This window comes from Carcharhinus amblyrhynchos, chromosome 18, assembly GCF_965287045.1.
Source record: "Carcharhinus amblyrhynchos chromosome 18, sCarAmb.v2.hapA, whole genome shotgun sequence".
NCBI lineage: Eukaryota > Metazoa > Chordata > Chondrichthyes > Carcharhiniformes > Carcharhinidae > Carcharhinus > Carcharhinus amblyrhynchos.
Window position 1 is genome coordinate 16,805,196 of NC_137341.1, and position 24,615 is coordinate 16,829,810.

A 24,615-nucleotide genomic window follows, 5' to 3' on the forward strand; every position below is an offset into this window, starting at 1 on the left:
CTACCAGGCCATAGAACTATCTGTAACTCCCAATTCCATTAAATCCCATGTACTCATCCAGAAGTCTTTTAAAAGACCCCAGTGAGTTCGCCTCTACTACCACCAGCGGCAGCCAATTCCACTCACTCACCACCCTCTGAGTGAAAAACTTGCCCCTAACATCTTCTCTGTACCTGCTCCCCAGCACCTTAAACCTGTGTCCTCTCGTAGCGACCATTTCAGCCCTGAGAAATAGCCTCCGAGAATCCACCCTATCTATTCCTCTCAACATTTTATAAACCTCTATCAGGTCGCCTCTCAACCTTCGTCTCTCCAGACAGAAGAGACCTAGCTCCCTCAACCTATCTTCATAAGGCATGCCTCCCAATCCAGGCAACATCCTTGTAAATCTCCTCTGCACTCTCTCAATAACTTCCACATCCTTCCTGTAGTGAGGCGACCAGAACTGCGCACGGTACTCCAAGTCTTGTGAAACGCGGCCTCGATTTCGGTCCTGAGGTGCAATGAACATGGTCAGAACTACTCGTGATGGAGATCAATGAATTTATTGAGTTGACCCCAAAGCCTTGGTTCAGCTTTGCAGCCTGTTTTCTATCTCCAGAGGAAAAGCCATCCTCATCTTTTTGTGGAGTGTAATTTGAATGCTAGCAGAAACCAGAAGTAACAATGTATTCACGAAGAATAAGGCTCATAGATCAAGGATCGTCCAGCAAAGTAAGCTAATGTAATGAAACTGAAATAAGAATGTAATTTTTTTCATTGACCTAGATCAAAAGCCTGTCTTTTAGCTTTAAGAACATAAGAACATAAGAAATAGGAGCAGGAGTAGGCCATCTAGCCCTTCGAGCCTGCCCCGCCATTCAATAAGATCATGGCTGATCTGTTGTAGCTCAGTTCCACTTTCCCGCCCTCTCCCCATAACCCTTAATCCCCTCTCTTATCAAGAACCCATCAACCCGCTTCTTAAAAATATTTAGCGAGGCAGTCTCCACCACTTCAACGGGCAGAGAATTCCAGAGATTCACCACCCTTTGAGTGAAGAAGTTCCTCCTCAACTCCGTTCTAAACCGCCTCCCCTTTATCTTGAGGCTGTGCCCCCTAGTCCTACTGACATTTTTGAACAGACCACATCCTGGAACTCCTGTGAGCTCAGGTTGACTGAAGTCTGATACAAATATGTTGAATTTAGCGTAGGACCTTGAAACAGTATTACTACTTTTTAAAATACATCAGTGAGGCTGTGCATATGTCAGTGTTAACCCCGAGTTGCCCACAGGAAATTTGGGCATCCTGTGGATCGGGCACCCAGTTTGCTGATCTGACACTGGCACCTCGCAAAACTCCACATAGGGACCCCTGAAAAATTTCACTGGCAACACGTGTCTGGATTTAGCCAGTGGATGCAAGGCAATTCTCTAGCGAGATCACTTAGGTTCACTGAATTTCTGTTGGGGTGTGGGCATCACTGGCGAGGCCAGCATTTGTTGCCCATCACTAATTGCCCATGAGAAGGTGGTGATAAGCTACTTAAACTGCTGCAGTCCCTGAGGACTAGGTACACCCACAGTGCTGTTAGGGAGGGAATTGCAGGATTTTGACCTTGCAACAGTGAAGGAATGGCGATATGTTTCTAAGTCAGGATGGTGGATGGCTTGGTGGGGATCTTTCAGGTGGTGATATTCCTATGTGCCTGCTGCTCTTGTCCATCTAGATGGCAGTGATCATGAGTGTGCTAGGTACTGTCTGAGGAAGCTTGGTGAGTTACCCTTGTAGCCACAGTGTTTATATGGCTTGTCCAGTTCAGTTTCTAGAATAAAGAGAAGTACAGCATAGGAACAGGCCCTTCGGCCCTCCATGCCAAACGTGATGTAGATGAAATCAAGATTGGTGGCATAGTGGACAGTGAAGAAGGTTATTGAGGATTGCAGTGGAATCTTGATCAATTGGGCCAGTGTGCTGACTAATGGGAGATGAAGTTTAACTTAGATAAATGTGAGGTGATGCCTTTTTGGTAGATCGAACCAAGACTTAGATAATAGTATGGCATTGGAGAGAGTTATAGAACAAAGAGATCTAAGGGAACAGGTTGATTGCTCCTTGAAAATGGAGTCACAGGTGGACAGAATGGTGAAGAAGGTGTTCAGCGTGCTTGGTTTCATTAGTCAGAACATTGAATACAGGAGTTGGGGCATCTTATTGAAATTATACAAGACATTGGTAAGGCCACACTTGGAGTACTATGTACAGCTCTGGTCACCCTATTATAGAAAGGATATTATTAATCGAGAAAGAATACAGAAAAGATTTACTAGGATGCTACTGGGACTTGATATTTGAGTCATAAGGAGAGGCTGGATAGACTGGGGCTTTTTTCTTTGAAGTGTAGGAGGCTGATGTTATAGAGGTCTATAAAATAATGAAGGGTACAGATCAACTAGAAAGTCAATATCTTTTCCCAAAGGTAGGGGAGTCTAAAACTAGAGGGCATAGGTTTAATGTGAGAGGGGAGAGATACAAAAGTGTCCAGAGGTACAATTCTTTCACAGAGAGGGTGTTGAGTGTCTAGAACAAGCTGCCAGAGGTAGTAGTACAGTCGGGTACAATTTTGTCTTGAAAAGTGTTTAGACAGTTACATGGATAAGATGGTATGGAGGGATATGGGCCAAACGCGGGCAATTAGGATTATCTTAGGGGTTAAAAAAGGAGTGGCATGGACAAGTTGGGCTCAAGGGCCTGTTTCCATTCTGTAAGCCTCTATATGCCCTAACTAAACTGAAAAAACCGTCTGTCCTTACTCAATCTGTATCCCTCTATTCCCTCCCTATCTATGCACCCATCCGGATGCCTCTTAAATCTCACCAATATGCCTGCTTCCACCACCTCCTCTGACAGCACGTTCCAGCCACCCACCATTCTCTGCATGAGAAACGTCCTCCATACGTCTCCCTTAAACCTTCCCCACCTGACCTTGAACCTGTGTCTCCTTGTAATTGACACTTCCAGCCTGGGAAAAAGCCTCTGACTATCCACCTTGTATAGGCCTCTTATAATTTTGTAGATCTCTATCTAGGTCTCCCCTCATCCTCCTTCTTTCCAGTGAAAACAATGGTCAACGGTAAACCACAACATGTTGTTAATAGAGAATTCGGTGATGAAAATGCATTGAATGTCAAAGGGTGATGGTTAAATAATCTCTTGTTGGAGATGCTCATTGTCTTGCACTTGTGTGGTGCAAATGTTACTTGCTACTTGTCAGCCCAAGCCTGGAATATTGTCCAGGTCTTGCTGCTTTTGCACACAAATGCTTCAGTTGCCAATGGTGCTGAACATTGTGCAATCATCAGCAAACACCCTTCCTTCTGACCTTATAATGAAGGAAAGGCCATTGATGAAACAACTGAAGATGGCTGGGCTTAGGACACTACCCTGAGGGACTCCTGCAGTGATGCCCTGGAAAGTATTTTGCATAAAGGCTCTACACAAGAGAGAGACAGTAAATGAATTGTCGTAATGGGCTTTGAGAGATGAATTCACCTCTTTAAGCAGCAGATTGGACGTTTTTGAATTTTTTCCTGATGTTTCATTTTTTTTAAATTCCCCCTTCATGGAGGAGGTGTTTAACTATGTCTCAGTGGGTAGCCCTCTTTCCTTTGAATCAGAATTCCTTTGAATCAGAATTCCTTTGGATTCAAGTCTCACTCCAGAGACTTGATCTTGTAATCTAGGCTGAAGCACACATGCAGAATTGAGGGAGTTCTGAGCTCTTAGGAGGCACTGTGTTTCAGGTGAAACGTTAAACCAAAGTCCCATTCGCTGTCTTAGATGGACACAGATGATTCCAAGACACTACTTCGGAGAAGGACAAGGAAGTTCTCCCTTGTTTCCTGCTCTATATTTATTCTCCCAACCAGCAGAATTAACTGGTTAATGTTGTTTGAGGGATTTTGTCAAATGAAAAATCTGCTACCACAGTTCCTACATTACAACAATGGAACACTTCACTATTCCATTGTCTGTATAGTAATTGGAGAGACCCTGAAGTCAGAAAAAGCGCTATATGAATGCAGGTGTTTTTTCCTTTTGTTTCACCATTTTGCCAGCAGTATCTCATGTTTTTGGTCCATTTAAAGCAATCAGCATCTATTTTTGGACTGATACACTCAGATTTTTGTTATGGACTATTTTTGTAATATGCATCAATTAAATTGTACTAAATTGAAAGAAAAATCACTGTTAAAATGAGTGATTGCATAACTTGACATCAATAGAAAAGGAACAGTTTAAGCTTTGTTTTACAATTGAATGCAAGTCAAACTCCAAATATAAAAAGACACAGCGGCCAGTCAACTCTGCCATTGCAAAGAGGTTTGAAGAAATGGCTCAGGATGAACTTCCTCCTCCATTTAATGTGGAGGAGCTACTGGATTAAACGCTTGTAATAGGAAAGCTCCTTGCAACGCAAGGCAAAACCACGTGAGCTCAACCGTGCACCCTTCACAAAACTAAACATTTCTCACTGAGATTAATGTTATTCGAGCAAAGCATCGAGCTGATCTGAAATTCTTTCCCTGTTTGTAAATAAATTTACCTCTAAATGAGTTATATAAATCAATATGATTCATTTGAGCTCTTTTTTAAATTATTTTGTGCGACATGGGTATCGCTGGCTGGTCCAGCATTTATTGCCCATCCCTAGTTGCTCTTGTTCAGAGGGCAGTTAAGAATCAACCATAGTGCTGTGGCTCTGAAGTCACATGTTGGCCAGACATGTAAGGAGGGGCAGACTTCCTTTCCTGAATGGCATTAGTGAACCAGATGGGTTTTTCTGACAATGGTTTCATGGTTAGCACTAGATTCTTAATTCCAGATTTTTTCATTGAATTCAAATTCCACCATCCACCGTGGTGAGATTAGAACCCGGGAACCTCCAGAACATCAGCTGAATTTCTGGATTAATAGCCTAGGGATCCTGACAGCAAAAGATGTATAAATGGAAGCCAGCAAACTGAAATTTTAAAAAACCTATTGGAAGTAGGTAGGTCCCTCGCAGCTTGTGAACATCAATGACCATTCACATTTATACACTGCCCCCAAAGTTAGTAAAAGTTTCCAGATTTCACCCCATGAGAAATTAGGACTGGGGACCCAGTGCTTAATCAAAGAGTTAGGTTTAAAGGAGTGTCTCATTGGAGCCTTAAAAGGTATGAGGAAAAAAAGTCCCAGAGCTATAAGCAGCGGAGGGCACGGCAGCCAATGCTGTGGTGATGAACAGAGGACGGATGGTTCATGTTCACAATCTTGGACATTAAAAAGGAGTAACGCCATTGCTGATGTTTGGACTTCACATTTTTGTTTAGTCAGTGAAGTCTTATATTTGAAAATTGATGACCAAGTTAAGGCTAGTTGTATATTTATGTAATCTAATTACAGTAACAGACTCTGATAAGAAATTTAGAAGAGATTGGTTTGATGGATGACAATTTCTTAGTTTACTTGTAAGTGTTTACTTGGTCAAAATAGTGCTTATACAGCATATTTAAAGGAAATGTATTGTGTTTGCACAGAAGGTATATAGCTTGAATTTTATTATGGACTTTTGCCATAATTAGTTAAGGTAAGTTCAATGTTAGTGTGCCAGAACTACTTTTGGAGTATAATGTGTGGCATTTGCCAGTTGAATCATCTCATACCTTGATTAAGAATTGTCAAGCGGCACATTATCTAATTGAATGCTCCAAATTTAGTGATTAGCTTCATCACCTACCCATGTACACCGTTGGTGTGCAAGATGGCCGCCTGATATCGTGTTTGATGGTGGGGGTCTCGTAATACACAGTATATGGTCTGCCTAATGCCTTGCTGCCCACTTTATTGGAGGTTGGTGGAGATGCCTGTGACCTACTTGTACCTGGGCCTACTAAGATACTTAAATGGCCAGTTAATTGCCACTTAAGTGCCTCGTCCAGCCTTGTCATTGTTTCAGATGCTGCATAAAAATAGTTGACGGAAACCACCAGCTGCCACCATGTTTTGTCTTGTGTTTGGGGTCTAATTTGGGTTTCTTTCGGGTTTGCCTGTTACACTAAGAATGCAACCATAGACTGTAGAAAAAAACATTCTTGTATATTTGTAGATCTATATACATCTCTGTACTCTTCACAAGGTTGTACCTCTGTTTCCTACCAGATCTCAGTCTCTTTGTGACTTGCATCATGGTTACATCAGTAGTTACATCTGTATCAGATGCTCCTGATGTGAAACCTTTGCTCCATAGCCTCAATTTTATTTGTGACAAGGGGAGGCCTAGGCCAAATAGGTAGTCCAGCAAGCACTAAATGAGCTGGTGTCAGGCAGGAAGTGGGTTAGGCGGCTCCATCCCATCCCCCCCAACCACTGAGCCACTCAAACAACTCACCTTGCTGGGAACTGCCAATCAGATCCCACGATACCCCGAAGTCACCTTCAGTCCGGTATCCACAACCACTTTTTTGGATTCTAGCTGTTCCCAGTAGTGGCTATTGCCTGAAGTTGGCGCTGCTGGAACAACAGAGCTGCTGGCCAATCAGATTGGCTATTAGGTCCCAGTGGCGGGTCTTCCTCCCCAGATGGAGGCATAAGGCTGTCAAGTGTAAAATGGCCACTGGGCAGCCGGATCTTTCATGGGCAGGCTACCAACCGTAAAATCCAGCCCAGTATACCTGGTTGTCACTATTTAATTGGCTGTGAAGTCTCACAAATGGGGATGAGCAAATACCTACTGTATAGTATGCTGAGAAAATCGTAACATATTTCATGTTTATCCATGCCATAACTGGTCTTAAGAAATACATGCATATCTGGCATTCTTCATTGCTAAAGGCCATGAGGAGAGATTTTGGAAAATACTTTTCTCAAAAGTCATAAATCCCACATTGCTTTCAGGAAGCTGATGTATAGATCCTTGGGCAATATTTTGATTTTCTGAGTCACTGCCTGGTTCTGTGAGCCCACTAACACCACGAAATGGGTTGTAGTGAAACTCATCCCTTCACAAGCTGGGCAATAATTATGTTAGCCTTGACTCAGTGGTGGGGCTCACACCATTAAGTTTGAAGGTTGTGATTTCAAATCACACTCCAAAATATTGAGCATACAATCTAGGCTGATACATTAGTGCAGCATTGCAGGAGTGTCGCACGTTCATACCATCTTTTGGATGAGACATTCACATGAGGCCCCAAGTGTCAGTTGTTGATCTCATGAAGAAATCACTGGAAGGTGGCCAAATTTTCTTGGTATCCTGGACCAATATTTAGTCTTTAACCACTGTAACCAGGACAGCTAATCTGGTCAATATCATGTCACTTATTAGTAGAAACTTGTTTTGTACAAATTGGCCCCTGTTTTCCTACATTATAATAGTGCCTGCATTTCAGAAGTACTTCATTGGCTGTGAAGTACTTTGGGACCTCCTTAGGTTGTGGAATGTTCCAAAAGTACATATGCAAGTTCTTTTGGTCCTATAATTGGCATTGTTCCCAGATCTGTAATGTTTAAATGCACCTTGACCCTGGAATATGAACTGTTGTCAACACAAAGGTGCATGTCCCATCCTGACAAGGATCTGCCGAAAGGAATCTTTCCTTCAGATTTCTGGGCTTTTATTTTTCCCTGCAGTGAAAGGATGTGGAACTTACATTTACACAAACTCTTTTGAGAAAATACCTTTCAGAACGATTTTCCATTGTGTAGTTACACCTTGCATGATCAAAAAGCTTTTGGGGAACTTGAATTAGTTTTATGCTTACCTTTTATTCAAATGACTTCATAATCAATTACATTAAAGCATACATCTTGGGAAGTAACACAATGGGAAACTTTAGGATGACAGAGACTGGGAAGTTGTCCAAATCCTGGCCAATTAATTGGCTATTCTGTAACAGGCAAGGAGGCTTGGAATAAAGTACTTTGCAAAGTAAATGTCTAATGACTAATTGTCTAAATTGCATACATCTTCATATAGACTCCCTGTGCTGGAAGAACTGGAGGCTGTGAGGAGTCTTTTATTACCCATTATGGGATTTTACAAACATCCAGAAAGTTTGGCCACTAGTTTAATTGGGTTTAAATAAAAAGTTGACATAACATTACCATGTACACAATCCAATACTCTGAGTTGGTTTTTTAAAGAAATACATCTTTCTGTGAGTAAATTGCATTTTAAGCTGGTAAATCATTGTATTTGAAGTTGCCTAGCATTGTGTCCTAGTAAAATAGTAAAGCAATGACACAATCTCAATAATATCATGTTTCTAAAATCTTTTGTCTGAAGTCCCAGTTAAAGGTTAAGAAAAAAAGTTATGCATTTTGTTTGGCACAAGAGAACATCGACATAATTTGGAAACCTTTGATTGAATGTTTATTATGATGACAATCTCAGTCAAAGCCCACAGTCAAATAGAACAATGAACCACTGGATGCTTGACATCACTTGTAACAAGATCACTACAAAACTGGCTGATAAGATGCATCCAACGCAATCTTAAATTTTTTTACATTTACCATAAACCACTGCCCTCAAGTTTGATAAAGTAAAGGGGGCCCCTGTACCATAGTTCAGCTTCCACCATCAGCAACTTCTTCAGTTTGGGCACTCAGTCTGAAAAATGGAGGGGGACATCATGAGATAAGGGTTATTCAGGCAAAATGACCTGTAGTAGCAGGTTGCATATCAAAAAAAAGTCTAAAATGGGTTGATAACAGCAGTGTGTGCAAATTTCTACGCTTTCCCTCAATACACTCCCACTGGCATCTGTACATTGTTGCTATCTTCCCAGGCTAACGCATTATCTTTCACAAGCTGGGTGCTGCCTTCTGTTAACTCTCCTACACAAGTACAGTCAATATCAATGCTCGGCTGATACTGAGCCTTTTCGTTTGAGAATGACGCACTCTGTAATTTGTTACATTTTTCTGCTTCTTACCCAAGCATTTTTTGAAAATGACAGTATCTAAAGGAGAATTCCTCATCCTGCTTAATCTGCCGCACTTGTCCACATCCTATTTGGTCACTGTACATTGGACCAACACAGCAAATTTAATTCATTCAGGAATTTCTTCAGTTATGCCGTTTCTGTGATTTCATTTGGAAAAAGATGGTGGAAGAATTCTCAAGATGATTAACAGTTAGACAGGCTGTTTTAGTGGGGATTGCTGCTCCCATGACCAGAACACATTGATTTAGCAAAGTGTTATCCTGTGAAAACACATCATCAAGTGCCTCCTCTCCCAGGGAAGGTGTCGATAAGACAAACCTAGATTCTCTTATGCTGAGTTGATGTGGAATAGCCGCTGCAAATTCCAGGAAGAGTCAGCCCACCCAAATTGTCATCCAAATAAAGCAAACAGTCCAGGATGTGTATATCACCAATCAGTGTTCCCCCACAACTTCTTGCTTAGAATTACAGTTTTAGTTTTCATGAGGTGACCTTCGAGAACCAACATATGATACCACTGACTTTCTAAATGTCTTTTGAACGTTTGTTTTGTTTGACTGCTCCTGACTTTATTGCTCTAACTTGATTTGTCCCTTTTGTTATTTTTCTTTTGTTTAAACACAGTGGTTCATAGCAAAGCAGACAAAAAGGATTTGTAAGTGATAAAAGCTTATTATGAAGTTAGTGATGAAAAAATGCCTTGCTTTCATTAGTACCTCAACTGTGTAGTTGTAGGATCTATTCTCTATTTCCAGCCTCTGCTCCTTTGTCTAAGCACAGTTCTCTCAACACAGAAGCTCTGCCTGAAATTTGTTTTAAATTTAATTTCCATACTTTCACATTCTATCAACTGAGCCTACTTCCCTGGTTTACTTTGATCAGGTTTTAATCAGGGTTTACCTTGTTAATATGTTTAATGTTTCATGATGTGGAAACTGGATTTTGCCCGTTTGAGGGGCACATAACTGCAGAGACAACAAAGTCCAAAGATGGGGACAAATGCACCACATCCCAAGACTGAAAAGCATCCAACTTGATTTGGGACAGAATGAATTGACAACCATCGAAAATATGCATCAGGTCCCTTGTAAATAAAATGAAGGGTCTGATGTCTGTTTAAAGCCCTCCTGTAAAATTGAACAGCAACAACTTCAAAATTCTTCATTGCCCGTTGCAAAAAAAAAGTAGTTTTTTTTATTAAAACTCCTTCCTGTAAACTCAGGAGGAATAGTATGCTGTTCCAGTTCATAGTCATTTTAACCAGAACCATTTGCAGCAAGCACTTATGCATTTGGACCTTGACTGAGGTAAGAGCTTCTGCTTGCTTCAAGATCTCCCGTCTTTCTCAGTCATGTGATCTAACTTCATTGCATCAGCGTCATGTATGCTTCTGACGTTATCCCTCACACTACACCCACTGGCTCCATAGTGGTAATAATCACCCTCCAACTCGTTACCTCTTGCAACCTTCCTCTCAACACTGGCCTGCCAGTGGCCCAGTGATCTCTCCATTCAAACACCTGAGCTGCCTGTTAAAGACTTAGGCTTTATCAATATTTTAATACCTAACTTTGGGCTGGCCTTGAACTTCAGGACTAGGTCTGTTTGTTTAAGGCCGTATTTGGTCAAATTTCGACCATGTTTTTCAATGATGTCTCTTTCAAGGCCTTCTGATTGTTCTCCAGTGGGTTGAGGTTCATCATTGCTTTGACTATTTTCAGTCATGCCCCCACATCTCTTTCTCCCTCACAGACTGCAATCAGTCAGGATAGGCAATGGCACCTCCTCCATGATCAATCTCAACAGTAGTACTGTACGAGGTTGTGCCCTTAGCTCCTTACAATATACCTTATATACTTATGACTATGTAGCCAAATTCTGCTCTAATTCCATTTTCATGTTTGCTGATGATACCACCTTAATGGGTCGGATCTCAAATAATGATGAGATGGAGTACAGGAAAGAGATAGAGAATCTGGTTAACTGGCGCTATGACAATAATCTGTCATCAATCTCAGGAAAAGTAGTGGAGGAGATACCCTGTCTACATCAATGGGGATGAAGTGGAAATAGTCGAGAACTTCAAGTTTCTAGATGTCAAGAATACCAAAGGAAACTGCCCTGGTCCTGCCACACGGTCATGATAGTTAAGAAAACCCACCAACACCTTTACTTTCTCGGGAGCTAATGAAATTTGGCATGTCTTCTATGACTCTGTCCAATATTTACAAATGCACCATAAAAAAAAATCCTTTCTGGTTGTATCACAACTTGGTATGGCCCCTGCTCTGACCAAGAAACTACAAAGGGTTGTGAATGTAGCCCAGTCCATCACTCAAACTACCCTTCAATCCATTGACTCTGTCTATGCTTCCTGCTGCCTCAAAAAGCAGCCAGCATAGTCAAGGACCACACACATACCGGACATTCTCTCTTCCACCTTCTTCCATCAGGAAAAAGACACAAAAGTCTGAGGTCACGTACCAACTAACTCAAGAACAGCTTCTTCCCTGCTGCCATCAGACTTTTGAGTGGACCTACCTTAAATTAAGTTGATCTCTCTACACCCTAGCTGTGACTGTAACACTATATTCTGTACCCTCTCATTTCCTTCTCCCCTATGAACTCTATGAATGGTATGTTTTAACTGTACAGCAATACTTTTCACTGTCTCTGAGTACATGTGACAATAAATCAAATCAAATCAAAATCCCAAAACTCAGCATTTTTCCCCTGTTATCTGCTCTTCCATCTCTCTCATTAAAGTGTGTTAAGGCAAGTTGTTGTCATAAATCAGAATGAAATTATGGAGCAACAAAATGCAAGCAAAAGGTGTATGAATTAGAAGATTAGAGAACTCCTATAATGGCGTCTAATTTGGAGAGACAGGAAGAAGTCTAAATTGGCAAAACAGAGAACAATAGGAAGATTAAAGTTTTACGAGTGCCTGTGAATACACAGTTTATCAGGAATTTAATACCATGCTTCTGAGGATAGAAATTCCTACTTATGCAAGCCAAGAAAATTGTTTACATTTAACATTGGATTTGTTGACATGTCACAATATAAGAAAGAAAAGACAAGATTTGTGTTCTATTATTTATAAAACACACTGACGTACAGTATATAGAATGAAATAGAGAATGGTTTGGTGTTTTGACATAATGCAATAAAAAATGGGCTATGCCATAAAGTGACTTGATAATAATTGAACACTATATCAACAAAATAAACTGTATAATGTGTACAAGAGCTTCATAGTGTCACTTCCTTGGTATAATGCAGCTGTAAATCTGATTTTCCTCCCTTCTCTACAGGTCTTGCTCATCATAAGTGGGAATCTCAGCTTCTTGAACTGGTTGACTATTGTTCCAAATATTGCCTGCTTTGACGACTCCAATCTGGCCTTTCTCTTTGGCTCGAGACAAGGAGGGGTCAAAGATCAAGTATCTAAGATTCAAGCTAAGGAGGCACTGGGTCAGAAACCACCTACTCATTATGGTATGTGATCTTGATTAACAGCCTATCCAATTTTTTTGACATATGCCTTTTCCATGAACTTTCCTTTTATTCCTTTAGCTCATTCACTACAAAGCTTTGGGTCCTTCTCACAGTCAGTCTTGATCTCAAAATGTCAACTGATCCTGCCATCACTTCCATTAGGCAGAACATACTTACAGATGTCAGTCAATGGTGCTTAGTAAATAAACTAAAGAATAGTTTAGAGATGGGATTGAATCTGAATTCCAAACCAAATGTGAATTGAATTGAATTAGTTTGGATCAGCTTGCCTCATAAATACCCAAACTCAAAAATGAATAATTTTTGCATAAAGTTTACAACATAGATCATTCAGACCAAATGGTCCATACCAGTGTTTCCCTACCCGAAAAAGTTGACGTCATTTTTGCATTCATGTATATTCAATACTGTTAATTACAATTTGACATTAATAGTTCTGATTTGAAATGAAGTTGATATCAAATTTGATATCAAAGATATCCCGTGTGCTCAAAGATATCCCGTCTACCATTTTGTCCCAAAAAAATGGTTCACAGTACAGTATATGCTTGAGTACCACCTGATCCCTGTCAGTTTTTAATTAATTTTAGTCTTCACCCACCCACTCACCAAAGCTCCAGGTCCAAACACTCCCTTGACCATTGACCCACCCACTCTCTCTAGCCACTACACTCTTTCACCTCTCCTTTCCTTCAGCCTCTGCACTGCTCTGTCTTCCTCAGGCCTGGCTCCATTTTCCTGGTCGGGCCCGGCCCCGCTTTCCCCAGTCGGGCCCAGTCGAGGTCGGGCCCGGCCCCGCTTTCCCCAGTCGGGCCCAGTCGAGGTCGGGCCCGGCCCCGCTTTCCCCGGTCGGGCCCGGCCCCGCTTTCCCCGGTCGGGCCCGGCCCCGCTTTCCCCGGTCGGGCCCGGCCCCGCTTTCCCCGGTCGAGGTTGGGCCCGGCCCCGCTTTCCCCGGTCGGGCCCGGCCCCGCTTTCCCCGGTCGGGCCCGGCCCCGCTTTCCTCAGACTTGTCAAAATGATTGCATTTGAGTGCAGTTAATGTCAATGAAAGCTGTTGAAGGCAAATAATCTGAAAACATTAAGGTATGGGATGGTCTATGTGGGCCTTCTCCTTCTTCAAATGATAGCATAATCTTCTAATCTTTTCTGTCTTGTGTTCCCCTTCTATATTCTACGTACCCACTCACCTGAGTTTTTGCAGTAACTGGGAAGCAGCTTGAAAACTGTTTCTATCAAATTTCACTGATATAGTTGAAGTAATTTATGAATGTTATTTTACATGCCTAACTTTATTAAAAGGAGAATACAATGCGAACTGTCTTTCCCACCTACCCTTTACATATAGAACATAAAAACAAGGAATGGTTGAGAGGTGCTAATAGCGTTTAGATAGCTAACTCTATGACCTTTCTCCTCATCTATCTGAAGGTGTTGATGCCTTCTAAGATATAGTTACCATAGGCTTGACACACATTATAGGAGCTCAACCATTCAGAGGGATGGTCGCAGTCAGCTAAATGTACGCATAGACTCTTACCTGTCCTTTCCACGTTCTGTCACTTTCCCATGCGTGCATTTGGATGTTACAGGATAAATAAACATTCCAATTTCCCACTTCCAAGCCCCACCACATCACTGAACCAAAATTTCAGTGTTCCTGCTGTCACCCAATTGAGATCAGCAGCATTGCATTGTAAAGTCTAAGCTTTCCTCTAATAGTTCACCAAATCCCCTTCCAATTTGATTGTTTTTTAAATAAACCTGTTGCACATTAAGGAGTAACGACCACATTATATTGTCACCATGGTTGCCTTCATATTATTGCATGATTGTTTTTAAAATTGTAATTGTGCACGTGTGTCACAGTATATGTGCAATTAAAACATTGCATTAGCACCTGTTTTAAATGGACGCTATTAGTTCATTATGAGTACCCCGTGCCAGTCTAACAACTGAACGCTTGGCTCCGTGCTGTCACTATGGCTCATTATTTTTGCTGTAATGACCAATATATCAAGAACGTGCATTTAATAAATATTCATTTATGGCAGTTGTGCTTTGGGAAAAGTTAATTTAGCAGACCCGAATGTTAATGTCTTTGGATTGAAATGAAATGAAAGCCAGATTTGCTTCATGTTACACTGAGTGATTACTGTTGAATTTTATAGTTACTAAAATTCCAATTTGTAAAGAATGCGGCTTTGATTTGATAGTCAGAGCCTTGAAAAAAGCAAAAGGCTGTACCACTGATATTGCCTTTGTTTTCTCCCCGCTCTGAAAGAGTGGCAACGGCCTTTTGTCAAATATAAATGAGGACCGTCAGTATGGCAATGAGGCCAGAGTGATCTATGGAAATGTGCAAAGGCCTTTAAATAGTGTACTGTAGATAATGATTGCTGCATACAACCCATAGCAGCTAATCTTAAGGCAGCATTGTTGTACAAAATGCACTCATAATGAATCATTACGTTTCCTGTCTTAGTTAGAGCAGGATGGAGAAGCAGAGAATAAGTCTAAAAATTGTGTGCGAGGCCAGAACCAGTGGTTATTAATATAAGGTAGTCACTAATAAATCCAATAGGGAATTCAGGGAAAGCCTTTTTATTCAGAGATTAGTTAGAATGTGAAACTCATTGCTGCAGGGTGTACTTGAGAATAGCCTGCCCTTTATGAGGAAGCTAGACAAACATAAGAGAGAGAAGAATAGAAGGATATGTTCATGGCATTAGCTGAAGAGAGATAGGTTGAGGCTCACATACAGCCATCATGGACAAGTTGGTTTGAATTACCAGATTCTATGCAATTAACACTTTGTGATCCAATCAGACTCCACTCTGTACTGCTGAGCACACATATCCTTTGACTACACTGAAACACTACTGGCTAAGTTTTGCTTCTTAAAATTTATTCTCAGGGATGTATGACAGTGATGCTGGCAGGCTACATTTATTGTCCACTCTTAATTGCCCTGAGAAAGTAGTGATGGAAAAGAGTGCTCACACAATGAGGGTTTATATAGAGAACTCCAGAACATTGACCTAGCAACAACAAAAGAATAGTGATACATCTTCAGATCAGAATGGTCAGAGACTTGAGGGAATTATTGAAGGTGACGGTGCTTGCACAATATAGCTTGTCATATTCTTCTCGGTGGTCAAGATTGTGGGTGGGAAAGGCGGGGGGTGGCTGCTGTTGAAATACATTTGGTCGGCTTCTGCATCACATTCTGCAGTTGCAATGGACTCACAACTTTTGCGTGTTCACGGAGTGGTAGTCCATTGAATTGGATGGTAGCAAACCTTCTTTCATGTTTCTGCGACTGCACTTATAGTGACTGTGATGAGTGTTTTCTAACACTTCTGAACTGAGCCTTTCACAAGGCTCTGAGGGATGAGGAGCAAGCTGCTTTTTGCGAAGTGCCCAGCCTCTGTCCTTGTGTTGAGCCACAGGGTTTTACATGGCAGGTTCATCTAAGCTTCTAGTCTGTGATGTCCCTCAAGAAGTTGAGAGAGAGCGTCTTGGCAATGATGGTATCGTTGACGATCATCAGTACCTGACTGACATCCTCTTGATCGCGATGATCATTATCTGGCACATATGTTCCCTACCAACCCAATCAGAGCCGTTCCTGCTGTAGGCAGGATGTGGTGATCCTCAGGGTAATCACCACCAGTCAGCTCTCCCCCCCTCGAAGATGAGAGCAGCTCATAGTCATCTGGGGCTAAGGTGACTTTACTATTACTTTAAGTCCTATTCCAGCAGATTTAAATTGACCGTCAGTAAGATTTTCCCAAAGCATCAGGAATGTAATTTATAGCTTTCACCTGGGAGTTCAACAGTAAAAGGTCAATAAATTTTATCAAGATACAAACCCATCTTTAAAATCTTTGGAAAACTTTGCCCTAGCAAACAAGCATATACTGAGCAACAGGAACTGATAAAATAAATAAGAGAAAGCCATAGTTGACCATGTAAATTTAACTGTACCATTTGACTGATTGGTGCAGTGATATCTCTAACTTCATACCAAGTACTACATTGCCCAAGTCTGTGAGATAACAACTGCAGAATAAGATTTTTCACTAAAACATCACGTTCTCCAAAATCCCTTTGAGTTGCACTTTGTTAATGTGATTATCAGTAACTTATTTTAAACTTTATACAGTTAGTTATTGGTATCACCACTTTTTAACAGAAAATATTTTGGGTTCCCATTGGATATTAAGTATGGTGTTACGTTGGGGTTTTGCTTCTGCTCACTTGTCATTTGGTACATGATAAACACCGTGTGGGCACTGGTGGTTCTCTTGCCAGTCACAAATATGTGCCATAAGTGTGTACCATCTATAAGATCCAGTGTGGGATCTCACCAAGACTCCTTGAATAACACCTTCCAAACCAAGAAGGACAAGGTCAGCAGACACATGGGAACACTGCTACTTGGAAGTTCCCTCCAAGCCACTCACCATCCTGATTTGGAAAAATATTATTGTTCCTTCAGTTATGCTGAGTTAAAATCCTGGAAGCCCCTCTTGTGAATGTACCTGCATCATATCGACTGCAGCAGTTCAGGAAGGCAGCACACCACCACCTTCACTGGAGTAACTAGGGATGGACAATGAATGCTAGCCTAGCCAGCAAAGTCCATATCCCTTGAATTAATTTTTTAAAAACCCAGGCTGGTCTTTTTGGAGCCAATCAGCTGCTATTGCCATTATGCAGTTCTCCTTTACTAATCCAAGATCTGATTTGTATTGAAATGAGAAGTGCAGACCAACCTGGGTTTTTAAAAGAATTAATTCAAGGGATATGGACGTTGCTGGCTAGGCCAGCATTCATTCTCCATTCCTAGTTGTTCTTGTAAAGGTGGTGGTGTGCTGCCTTCCTGAACCGCTGAAGTACATATGGTGCAGGTACATCCACAAGAGGGGCTTCTAGGATTTTAACTCAGCAACACTGAAAGAATATTTTTCCAAATCAGGATGGTGAGTGGTTTGAAGGGGAACTTTCAAGTGGCAGTGCCCCCATGTGTCTGCTGCCCTTGCCCTTCTTGGTTTGGAAGGTGCTATCCAAGGAGGCTTGGTGAGATCCCACAGTGGATCTTGTAGATGGTACAGCATGCAGACCAGAGCATGATCCAGCCTATCTCACTTGTTAAATATTTAACTATTCAAAATGAAATTGCAATGTGACAGGAACAACAGATTTCATTTGTATAGTGCCTTTAACAAAGCAAAGTGTTGCAAGGCACTTCATTGGCGCAATTACCAAACAAGATCAGTTCAAGTGGTATTAGGGCAAGCCAAGAAGGTGGGCTTTAAGGAACTTATTAAAGGAGAAGAGAGTGCTGGAGAGACAGAGATTCAGAGAAAGGCTTTCCAATGTATTAGCATTGATACTAGGGTTCCCGCTCGACTCTTATGGGTCACATTTCACTGGCAAGGAGTACTTCTGTTTGATTTATATAACAGAAGTGTAAACATAATGGGGAAATATGCCTGACTGTTTCTTTGTGCTTCTACACTTTAACTAGAAGCAGTGAACATGGAACATCACTCCAATGTCCTAGAATATTGCTGTTGCTCAGTTGTTGAGAGGGAAGAAACAGTAAAGTGGTCGATCATCGCTTTTCCTCTTCCCCTGCTCTGAGAAGGGGGCGCCTTGCTTTTGGACTGAGAGTGCTGCACTGTTTGACGAGGCGTTTAAATGAAGTTCTGTCTGTCCCTCATCTCAGTAGCGGGAGTTTAGCCCAATGTCTTCCCCAACATTTTTGCCTCAACCAACTAAAATAGATTATCCGATCATTATCTTGTTTCTGTTTGTGGAACCTTGCATTGCAGGAATTGGCCATCTTTAAACACTTCAAAAAAAATTATGTCATTGGTTGTAAAGCACTTTGGGATATGCGGACGTTTTGAAAGATGCAATTTAAATGCAAGTCTTTATTTTCCCCACAAGGAATGGCTGACTTTGAAATCACACATAGTGAAATCCATTTGGAAGGCACAGGTGATGTTGGACTTTCCATCACTGAGGGTTTCCTTATGTCATGTCTGGGTGTATTGCAGACTAATCAATAGAGATTGATTGCTATGATTAATCCATAACTCCATTGTCATCACATCATGCAACTAGCATGATGGGAAGAGATAAATGAGTTGGACTCTGTTTTGTTCAGTAATTCTGATATTCCTCTAATAAAATTCATCCCCCCAGATAACCCCCTTCAGTTCTGAATCTTATTTTTGACTCACAAAAAGTATTAAAATAATTTTGTTTTCTGTCTTATTTCTTCAGGTGCCTTTATTCGACGGGCGTTGAATGTGTCCTTTGGGGTTCTTATAGCCTACCTCAGTCTGCCAGTCATCGTAAACTTGCTCAGCTCAAAACAAATGATGAACACTTCCTTTAATCCATTACGAATTGTCAACACTTATGGAGCCTTTGGAAGGTGCGAAGTAGGAACAGTTACATTATGTAATAATATTGTTATCCTTTAAGTTTGCGTTATCTCGCTGTCATTGCTTATTCTATCTGAGGCATCCCTGGTCTAATTAACTAGTTTTATTATTACTATGATTTTTATCCCAGTTCACTGCTGACTGGTTCTGTCACTTATTTATAATACTGTCAAGGTGGCACAGTGGTTAGCACTGCTGTCTCACAGCACCAGGAACCTGGGTTCAATTCCTGGCCTGGGTCACTGTCTATGCAGAATCTACATGTTCTCCTCCGGGCGCTCCGGTTTCCTCCGGGTGCTCCAGTTTCCTCCTACAGTCTGAAAGACGCGCTGATTAGGTACATTGGCCATGCTAAATTTTCCCTCAGTGTACCCGAACAGGCACCAGACTGTGGCAACTAGGGGATTTTCACACCAACTTCATTACAGTGTTAATGTAAGCCTATTTATGACACTAATAAATAAACTTTAAAAAAAGTTATTTTATGCAGAATGGTGGCTTTGCCCACCTGACAGAAAAGTTGCTGGCGAGCCTCCCTTTGCTTGCTTGGTTTGTCAGAACTTGGGCCCCCATTTGAAAGGAAGCTGTGCCTCCATGAGTGGCTGACCAATCCAATGGCCAGAAGCATTCTAGTCCCAGTGGTAGCCGCAGGTAATAGCGGCCGTTGCTTAGAGTGCAGCCAGTTTCCAAAGAGAGAAGTCAGGGACTTGGTCATCATGGTAAGACCCACGGTTTTGGAACAAGTTGGGTGGAGAGGTTGAGTTTATCAGGGAATGCAGGTCCTGTTGAACACAGGAAGTCCCCTCCCTTTAGCCCACAAAAAGGCCTGCCAGGTTTTACCTGCTGGCCTTGCCACGTGACATTGGCACCTCCCATCCACAAATAATATTCCAGCGACGACAGGATTTGGGCGGCACGGTAGCACAGTGGTTAGCACTGCTGCTTCATAGCTCCAGGGATCGGGGTTCAATTCCTGGCTTGGGTCACTGTCTGTGTTGAGTTTGCACATTCTCCTCGTGTCTGCGTGGGTTGCCTCCGGGTGCTCTGGTTTCCTCCCACGTCCAAAGATGTGTGGGTTAGGTTGATTGGCCATGCTAAAAATTGCCCCTTAGTGTCCTAAGATGCTTAGGTTAGAGGGATTAGCGGGTAATAATGTGGAGGGATATGGGGGTAGGGCCTGGGTGTGATTGTAGTCGGTGCAGACTCAATGGGCCGAAGGGCCTCTTTCTGCACTGTAGGGTTCTATGATTCTATGAGAGGAGGAGATTTTAAGTTGCCCTTAATTGACCCATGGATGGGCCTCTCTCACCATGGGTAAATCCCAGTGAAGGTGGTGTGATGACTAGCTTGGCAGTGCTGCTAAGGTGCCTAATTTTACTGTCTGCCTGATATCCCATTCCGGAGTGAGGGAGTCTTAATAGTCTGTTTTGCCTGAGCTTTCTCTTGATACCCCTGCCTCTCATCTCATAAGGGCCTCAAGCAGCTGGAGAAACTGAAGAAGCTACAGTTGTCCTTAGTACAGGGAAAATTAAGAGGAAATTTGATGGAAGTATTCAAAATTATGAATGATTTTGATAGAGTGAAACAGTAACAGCTACTGAGGCAGAATTGTAGAATAGTTGCAGCATAGGAAGAGGCCATTTGGCTCATCAAGTCGGTACTGGCTCTCTGCGAGAACAACTTAGCTAGTCTCACTTCCCTGCTGTTTCCCCATTGCTGTGCAAATCTCTTCAAGTAATTATCCAATCCCCTTTTTTGAAAGCCACAATTGAACCTGCCTCCACCTCTCAGGCAATGCATTCCAGATCCTAATTACTCTCTGTGTAAAAAAGCTTTTCCTCATGTTGCCTCTGTTTTTTAGCCCATCATGTTAAATTGGTGTCCTTTGATCCACGTCTCTTCCACCAATGGGAGCTGTTTCTCCCTGTCCACTCGTGATTTTGAATACTTCCACCAAATCTCTCCTTATTCTTTTCTTATCTAAACAGGACAACCCAGGGTTGATGATAGCAGGAGGACACAGATTTAAGATGGTTGGCAAAGAATGCAGAGGTTACGCAAGGAAACAATTTTTACACATGAAGTTTTTTGTGATCTGCACTGATCGAAAGAGTGAAAATAGATTCAGTAGTATGGTTAAGAAATAGAATTGGATAAATACTTGAAAACAAATTATAGGACTGGACAAGTTGGGCCGGAGGGCTGTTTCCATGCTGTAAACTTTTATGACTCCATGACTGTGAGATAAGAGCAAGGGAGTGGGATTAGTTTAATTATATCACTCCACCAAATAGCTAGCACGGGCATGATGGGCAGCATGACCTCCTTCAGTGCTGTATCATGATATTAATACGAATCTTTTGTCAGTGGATCAACTTGGCACAATGAGTATTACGCAACTTGGCTGGTAATCTGGTGGAGCTCTCCATCATAGTCAAACCTTCCTAATCTTCATCCCATTGATTTCAATGGGGTGAAAGTGAGCTGGGAGATTCATTCCAATTACTGCCTGAGCGGCGAAGGGGAAATTAGCTTCAGTGGCCACAGAAATGAATTCACTCTTCACATTTACCATCAACTGCTACACAGAGTCAAGTCTTTCACCTTCTCAGATCTGTCTGGCAGGCTGAGTGGGTAGCAATTTCCTGGTATCTACTTTAGGGCAAGATAGACATGACACATGTAATTGGACTTTCATCTAATGTGATGTTATTAATTAGCATGTATGTTGCCAAGAATTCTATGCTGTTAAACTCTTAACGTGATTACGAATTTGACACAAATTAAATGTCCAGGTTTAACTCTGGAAGACACTATCAATAAGGGTGGTAGAATCAGGTTCCATCATACATCTAAAGGAAATAGGACACGTATTTGCAGGGTACATATTTTCAGTCTTATGGGGGAAAGCTGGAGTGTGGGATTAAGATGGACCGTTCTTTGAAATAGCTGGTGCAGATGTGTTAGACCAAATGGCCTCCTTCCGTTCTGTATGATTCTGTGATAGTTGGATTGTTTTACAGTAATGCTTACTCAGCTCTCGGAGTGTTAACCTGTGTAATTATGTTCAAACTAAACACCACAAGGTAATTGCTCTGGAGACGTTTGGGGAGTTGCCTTTACTTGGTCAGCAAGTGCAGACACACTGAGAGGTCCCTGAGACTGTTCTCTACACCTGGACTGTCAGCATTGGCAGCATAGAGTAAAATTCCAGCAGCAATCTGGAAATTCATGCAAAAGTCATTCATCCGAATTGCACAGCAGGGAAAGCCTTTGTGACCGATATTGTTTTAATAAATAATGTCATATAATTGAAGGTTATATTGAATAAAATGTCACCTCCACAGTAAATATACACAATTATGTTAAATTCATGATGGATGGTAAATTTTACATAATTCAAATGACACAAATAACTTCTTTCTTTTAATAATTGTCCAATAACTTTGATTTAGTAAGTGCTGCCAGTAACCCGGAGTTACAGCAAACTCCATACTTCATACATTAATGAGGTGAGGCATCCGACTACAGGGGCACTTTATACAGTGGAAGTAATGTTAACCCTTTCCAGTCCAGGAAGCTGCAATCGGTAAAGCAACATCAAAGCTCACTGGATGCCACCTGCAATGCAAAATCAGCAGTCTATTTATCCAGCCTGGCTGCCTGATACCAGCAGAGTAGTCAGACACATGTAGAATTGTTATCCAAGGAAAGAACAGGCAGCACAGTGGCATAGTCATTAGCACTGCTGTCTCACAGCACCAGGTACCCGGGTTCAATTCTGGCCTCGGGTCACTGTCTGGGTGGAGTTTGTCCGTATGGGTTTCCTTTGGGTGCTCCGATTTCTGCGCACAATCCAAAGGTGTGCGGGTTAGATTAATTGGCCGTGCTAAATTGCCCCTAGTGTCAGGGGAATTAGCAGGGTAAATATGAGGGGTTACGGGAATAGGGCCAGGTTGGGATTGTGGTCGGTGCAGATTCTTTTGGGCTGAATGGCCTCCTTCTGAATTGCAGGGGTTCTATGATTCTAATAGGAATAAATGATTTGTATGTTTGGCTCAAAGGTGGTTTCTAGGCCATGCACAGAGATGCATGCAGACATTGCTGCAAGCAGACTTTGAGAATTCAATATTCTTTTTTTCCTTTCATCCCTCCTCATTCTCCTCAAGAGGTGGGTGTCAAGGAAACAGAGGTAGTTTTAAATAATCAATATCTGTATGGGTATTAGAAATAAGCTGCAAGTAAGTTTAATGTTTTTGGTAAAATTAAACTACTGCTAATGCTGGAATCTGAAACAAAAGCAGAAAATGCAAAGTCTTAGCATCTGTGAAGAGAGAAACAGAGTTGACGTTGTAAATCAAGATGACCCTTTGTGGTTTGAGACTTTGTGCTTCTGCAGTTCAAAGAGTTAATTACTTCAGTTTGGTTTACATGTTTGTATGGTAATGAGTTTGCAAAGTGAAAACAAACAGTGTTTAAAGAAAGATTAGATTGTTGCTTCGCCATTGCCTGTATTATTAGCCTAGATGTGGAGATCCTGGCATTGGACTGGGGTAAGCACAGTAAGAAGTCTCATAACACCAGATTAAAGTCCAACAAGTTTATTTGGTAGCACAAGCCACAAGCTTTCAGAGCACTGCCCCTTCATCAGGTGAGTGGGAGTTGTGTTCACAAACATGGCATATATAGACACAAACTCAATTTACAAGATAATGGTTGGAATGTGAATCTTTACAGGTAATCAAGTCTTAAAGGTACAGACAATCTGAGTGGAGAGAGGGTTAAAGAGGTATGTATTGTCTCCAGCTAGGACAGTTAGTGAGATTTTGCAAGCCCAGATGTGCGGAACTTGGTATCAGTTTCTGCTCAGTGATTCTGTGCTGTTGTGGGTCGTGAAGGCTGCCTTGGAGAACACTTACCCGAAGATCAGAGGCTGAATGCCCGTGACTGCTGAAGTGTTCCCCAACAGGAAGAGAATACTCCTGCCTGGTGATTGTCGAACGGTGTTCATTCATCCGTTGTCGTAATGTCTGCATGGTCTCCCAAATGTACCATACCTCGGGACATCCTTTCCTGCAGTGTATCAGGTAGACACGAGTTGTAAGAGTATGTACCGTGTACCTGCTGGATGGTGTTCTCACGTGAGATGATAGGATCCGTGTCAATGATCCAACACATCTTGCAGAGGTTGCTGTGGCAGGGTTGTGTGGTGTCGTGGTCACTGTTCTCCTGAAGGCTGGGTAGTTTGCTGCGGACATTGGTCTGTTTGAGGTTGTGTGGTTGTTTGAAGGCAAGAAGTGGAGGTGTGGGATGGCCTTGGTGAGATGTTCATCTTCACCAATGACATGTTGAAGGCTCCGGAGAAGATGTCATAGCTTCTTCTCTCTGGGGAGGTACTGGGTGATGAAGGGTACTCTGTTCGCCGTGTCCCATGTTTGTCTTTTGAGGAGGTTAGTGCGGTTTTTCACTGTGGCGTGTCGGAACTGTTGATTGATGAGTCAAGCGCCATATTCTTTTCATATGAGAGCATCTTTTCAGCGTCTGGAGGTGTCTGTTGAGATCCTCTCATCTGAGCAGATCGCCAAGGCCATCCCCATACCCCCACTTCTTGCCTTTAAACAACTGCACAACCTCAAGCAGACCAATTTCCGCAGAAA

At 42.0% G+C, this 24,615-nt stretch overlaps 1 protein-coding gene across 2 annotated transcripts in view; it reads left to right on the top strand.

Annotated features, from left to right (window-relative positions):
- Window positions 1-24,615, top strand: part of lmf1 (lipase maturation factor 1) — a 538,909-nt gene that overhangs the window by 444,181 nt on the left and 70,113 nt on the right. For both annotated transcript variants that reach the window (XM_080206431.1, XM_080206432.1), the window contains exons 6-7: window positions 12,293-12,476; window positions 18,795-18,948. In XM_080206431.1, coding sequence (XP_080062557.1) covers window positions 12,293-12,476; window positions 18,795-18,948 — 338 coding nt within the window. The remainder of the gene's footprint in view (window positions 1-12,292; window positions 12,477-18,794; window positions 18,949-24,615) is intronic.